Raw genomic sequence first — 5,416 nt, 5'->3', positions numbered from 1 at the left:
ATTAAAAACTCGAAACGAAACGAACTTAAAAATCAAATCCACTTTGATGAGCGTAGCCACCGTTGCCCCACGATCTACTCTGGCTTCTCCTATTTAGGAACGTTTGCGCAGCGTAGGGTTGTTAGGGTAGGAGTTCTATATTAACATAAATTGATGTGCATCAAATAGAATCCATTGCGAATCAAACACACAGCTGAGAATCCGGATTTGTTTACTTTTGCGAGATACATCGAATTAAACATTTATGCTTGACATATACAATATAATAGTTAATGGTATATTAAGAGTAAAATATGTTATGGGGCCTAATGTTTATAAATAATTTCTCACAATATCAAAATAATGGCAAACTTAGCTAGGAATGTAAATTATGTTATTGTTTTGATATTTTATACAATTCATTATAAAAGGTGCTAAATTGCAAGTTTTACCATGACAGTAATGTTTGTTATTGATGTGTTATTTAGCATTATTCATGAATAACATATCAATGACAAGATTTGCTATGATTGTATATTTTGCAATTGATTTGCCATTTTAAATTTTTCATAATAACAGAAGAATGGCAAAACGAGATATGATGGCAAAACCAGTTATTATTTTATCCTTTGTTTGCCATTAGCCTCTACCCGGGAATGCCCATTTCAATATCTTACTATATTTGTAATTATGCCAAATTTCTGCTTTTTCGCCAAGGAAAGCACCCCATTAAACCCTATCCAATTTCCAACTCCAGATATCTATGAAGTGGGCCAAGTTCTTGGACATATTCTGAGTAGATATCTAATCAACATTTCCTTCCCATCCTCGCTGATCGTAAGGACCTGGCCAGGTGTCGAGAGTTCGTTAAATGAAAGGTTTGTCAAGTCCCAGGCAACTTTTCTGGCGCATTAAACGTCTCTATCGACAGCCACCCCAGGATGTGTACGGTCGGCTATGCTATGCTATGCTATGCTAATTGGCACACGATGAGTAACGTGCAGTATCTAACCCTATACATACAAAAATTCAAATCAATTGGTTTGAAATTGACTATATAGCATCAAGTGCCCAAAATAGGTACACCTGCCCAAATGATACAAGGCCCTATATGAATAACAAAACACGCGTTTAGAGCATATCAATAATCATTGCTAGTTATTATATAAAAATCAATTAAAAATTACACAAGGAAAAATCCTAAAAAGCGCATCGGGAGTGGGATTCGATCCCAGGTCCTCGGCGTGATAGTCAAGTGTTCCAATTTAACCATCACACCAGGTCCGCTCCACTATCGCCAATTATTACACACCTTAAAAACTTGCCAATTTTGTTCCACACTCTATGTATGCATTGTGTGAATTAAAAAATAAATATGAGTCCACGCATTCGTTGTGAACTACAAACTCATCAAGTAAAACAACATTCCGAGGTCCACTATTTCGAATTTCTAAGGAATAGCTACGAATATACGTAACTAAATACTAAAAAAGGAACATAAAACAGGTCATAATTATAGAAGTGTTTATAAAATATTGTACTGAAAAGCTCATTCAGTCCCAATTAGAGGAACTAATTAGATCATACACACGGTATGCTGTAAACAAAATCTCAAATTATGTAGTTTCAATTTCAAAACTTGCTATTGTTGTGCTATTGTATATTACATATTTGTACATTCTCAATAGTATAATAACAACTAGGGTAGAAGCTTCAGTTTTGGCCAGCCCGGAGTTTTGGCCATAGTGCGGTATTCAGCCTGTAACGATCTAAATTGGCATAAATTTATTTTTTACTAGTAGATTCTAATATAATTATATGATTGCAGCTGTTAAAACCATACATTTTGATTAAAAACTGGAACAAAAAAATTAATTTCCTTGAAAAATCAGCTCCCATATATCTATTTTGGCCAGGGTGCTTCTAATTTGGCCACTCCCATAAGAAATACACGTGATTGGCCAAAATAGAAACCAATGCTGAGAATATGGCCAAAACTGCGGCAAGACTTCTATTTTGGCCAGTGCCACTTTTAATACAAAAATCAAGTATTAGCTTGATTTCTGCATTTTTCCTATAAAGTATAGATATGCACCTTTCATTTAACACATTGGTAGTTTTCATTGGATTATTGGTTATTTTTTTAAAAATGATTTCCCTTAGACTGGCCAAAACCGGTGCCCGCACCCTATCGTGTTGTCTTCCGAAGGTTTCCAGTAAATTTAGCTTACTCTGCTACAACAAACCATCAGGTAGATCATTCCCTTCCGGTATGACTCTGCAGCCATAGGTAATCCTTGCGCTGATGGTGGGTACACAATCATCATCATCATCTCAATAGTATAATAACAAATTTTGTTCCATAACAAAACATATGATTAAAATATTATTTTATGGGTGTATATCAATAGCTTCATCATAACAAAATAAGATTGTCAAACAAAGCATGTTATGGAAAACTAATACCTTGATAAGTTATTGCTGACTGCACCCCAAATTGGACCGTCACAATAGTGTGCACACACCTTCAAAGTGTGATTGCAGCGCAGGGACACGTCGGATCGTGTTGAGGTCTTCGGTGCACTTATTCCTTATAAATGGAGGAATAAGTGCACCGAAGACGTCGAGGCAAATGTGCACTTTTATCACACTTTTTAGGCGTACTAAAAAAAGTGTGATAGTCCAATTTGGGATGTAGTCTGCAATAATAATAACAAAATAAGATATAAAAACAGATTATGTGATTTGATAGTTATTAGTTTGATATTCCCCTCTGCTTGGGTTAAGCCAACGAAAGTACGGTTACTCTTAGTTGTTGCATGCAGCACATGTTTGTCGCTCGGAGCTTGCGTGCGAAATCGTATTCTGTCTAAAAATATTGAAATCCGTTATTTAAGTACATATTCGCTGAACGAGGAGATATTTTAGTTCGTTTTCGCTGACTTAGGACGATACGGGTTAACAAAGAAATAAAGTCGACAAAAATTTGACCTCAAGGCAAGGTCAAGGCGATGGCGGGCAATCACCCAGGATGGAGATCATTCCATTCGACCTTCTGCACCACAATGGGTTCTCAAGACAAGAATAGTTATTCTAGTTCTATGCAAGAAAAGGTTCTTATTTAAGTAATTACCGCAGCATCGTTTAGGCATTGTTGTGTAGTTTATATCTCGGTTTTTCTGTACAAAACCTCTCGATTGGTTGGAGATTCGGTACATTAAAGGTCCGGTTTTCGTTCTGCTCTCGTAAACGGCTGTAAAATGCATTTGTCAGGCTTCCATATCCAACGATAACCAACCGTAGCTATCTTATAAAACGGACTGTACGCGAACAAGCCCGAACCGTACTCTCAACATGCAGTCCCAGGCTATAGTAAGTGCAGTCATCGCTCAGCTCCTGCTAGCATCGTTGGTGGTGGACTCCGCCAAGCTGCCGTTCAACAAGTACGTCATCATGGATGACAAAGTGACGTTTTTTGAAGCGTGGCGCTCCTGTCAGTACTACGGACTTCAACTGGCTTCTGTAACATCCTCGGAGGACAATCAGCAGCTGAGCAAGTTGATGAACAGGTCTGCCCGTGGCAATGACACCTTCTGGCTGGCAGGGACCGATGTCGGCCGGGAAGGCAAATGGGTCTGGATTACCACGAACAAACTGGTGCTACATTTCAGTAACTGGGGCAGTATTAGTCCACTGTTTGCCGAGGTGAATGACTGCATGGCGATCGGATCGTTCACGGAAGACAGAACGTTGTGGGATGACATTCCTTGCAGCGAGGCTCACAAGTACGTTTGTCAAAAAGTTTGAAACCGTTGCAATTAAATAGGTAATGCTTTGAGACATAAATTTGGCTTAAGAGGTGTTTGAAAACTCGTTTTCTCTATGTCTATCGCCATCAATTATTGTTTGCTCATGGGTTAAGGCTCAAGCATCCGTCATTATTTTTCGGAAAATAAAAAGCAGTAAGTACAGTAAATATATTTTCATAGCAAAAACTTTTGTTTTGAACGAAAAAACTGCTTTCAAATGTTTGATGATGACGATGATTTCAATGACGAAAAGTTTAACGTTAACAGCTTGTGACAAAGAATAGGGACAAGTTTGTTCTTCCCAAGAAATCCCACATCCCTATCGTCATCGTCTGTCTGTCAGTGCCGGTAGTTCTTGTTGTTTGCGAAGATGACGAACGCTACCTATCTGCGGTGCGCGTTGTCGCCGTGCGTTTGTACCTCGACCCGTAGAGTCCACCGCGACCGGTAAGTTCCATAAACAGTGAGATGCAGTTCTTTCTCCGCATGTTTATTCATAAGGCGCACTGTTCTGTGACAGCAGGGAAAAAAACCGACGGGCGATGAGATTTGCGACTTCTTAAGAGTTCTTAAGTGCCACACCACCATATCGATGCGATGGTCTTCCTCATTCTTCCCATTCGCATAGGGTTGGGGTACCAATTGTAGAGTTCTGTAAGTATTATTGGTTGTTCATTCACTCATTTAATTGAATAAAACTTTTTGTTGCGATGTTTGGCTGGTTCGTCTCTTCAATTGAAATATTTTTAGTATGATGCTGGTTCAGTTCAACACCAACAACTTCTATGTGAAGCAGTAAGAATAAAAGTATTACCGGTTTTTATACACTAATTGAACTAAACAAAACGGTTTAGTTTATTGGATGACTGATTTTGGGGGAACTTATGGTTTCGGCTTATTGCGATCACCTAATCGTAAAATTGGTTAATTATGTTGAATAGAATGACTTTGGGTATTATCGGCAGGTTTGTTCTTTTCCTTATGAGAAGCTTTTTTCGGCCCAATCGCCTGAAACTTAGTCATATAATTCAGCTTGGTTGGGAAAGATTTGAGGCCAACCTTGAGTTCCCTTCATGACGAAGAGAACAAAACGGTCAAAATACTTAAGATCCCCTATTTTCCTCATTATTTATGCATTTTTTTTAAATATGTTTAGTTAGCATTAGCATTAGCATTAGCATTAAGCGAGTCGCACAAATTCGTAGGTGGTACAGTCCTAGACCGCTGTTATGAGGGTTGCCTCCTTCCCGACCGACCCAAGGCACAAAGATTTGGGACCAGGGGCGTAGAATTTCGTTTCAATGATACACTTTCATGCAACATTTGAATGAGTCACTTCAAGTGTTTCATAAATTTTTCTAATGACTCGGTCGTTAAAAAAAAACTTTTCCTCTCATCGTAGCACTCGGTAGTCTCCCACCCGGTCGCATTGCTTGTGCTTCACCCGTTAGAGCATTAGTGTCTCACTGGTGCGCGCTAGTCTCTCAATGGTTACGGGCGCCGCTTAATTGGATTTAAGTGGTCGAATTTGTTATCCTCTTTCATAAAACATAATTATCATTCTATTGGCGTGCACCACTATTTAAAAATGTGGTTTAAATAGTGTTTTTAGCATGTTGAAGTATTTC

At 38.6% G+C, this 5,416-nt stretch overlaps 1 protein-coding gene across 1 annotated transcript; it reads left to right on the top strand.

Annotated features, from left to right (window-relative positions):
- Positions 1 to 3,308: 3,308 nt before the first annotated feature.
- Positions 3,309 to 3,974, top strand: LOC109406040 (alpha-N-acetylgalactosamine-specific lectin). The gene has a single exon (XM_019679108.3). The coding sequence runs from the start codon at positions 3,334 to 3,336 to the stop codon at positions 3,784 to 3,786; it is 453 nt and encodes a 150-aa protein (XP_019534653.2). The 5' UTR covers positions 3,309 to 3,333; the 3' UTR covers positions 3,787 to 3,974.
- The last annotated feature ends 1,442 nt before the right edge of the window (positions 3,975 to 5,416 follow it).

Source organism: Aedes albopictus, chromosome 2 (assembly GCF_035046485.1).
Source record: "Aedes albopictus strain Foshan chromosome 2, AalbF5, whole genome shotgun sequence".
NCBI classification, from domain to species: Eukaryota; Metazoa; Arthropoda; class Insecta; order Diptera; family Culicidae; genus Aedes; species Aedes albopictus.
The sequence above is the reverse complement of the archived record's forward strand: the minus strand, read 5'-3'. Positions and strand labels throughout refer to the sequence as shown.

Coding starts and splice junctions, on each gene's coding strand:
- LOC109406040 (XM_019679108.3), top strand. CDS start 3,334: ATGCAGTCCCAGGCTATAGTAAGTGCAGTCATCGCTCAGCTCCTGCTA.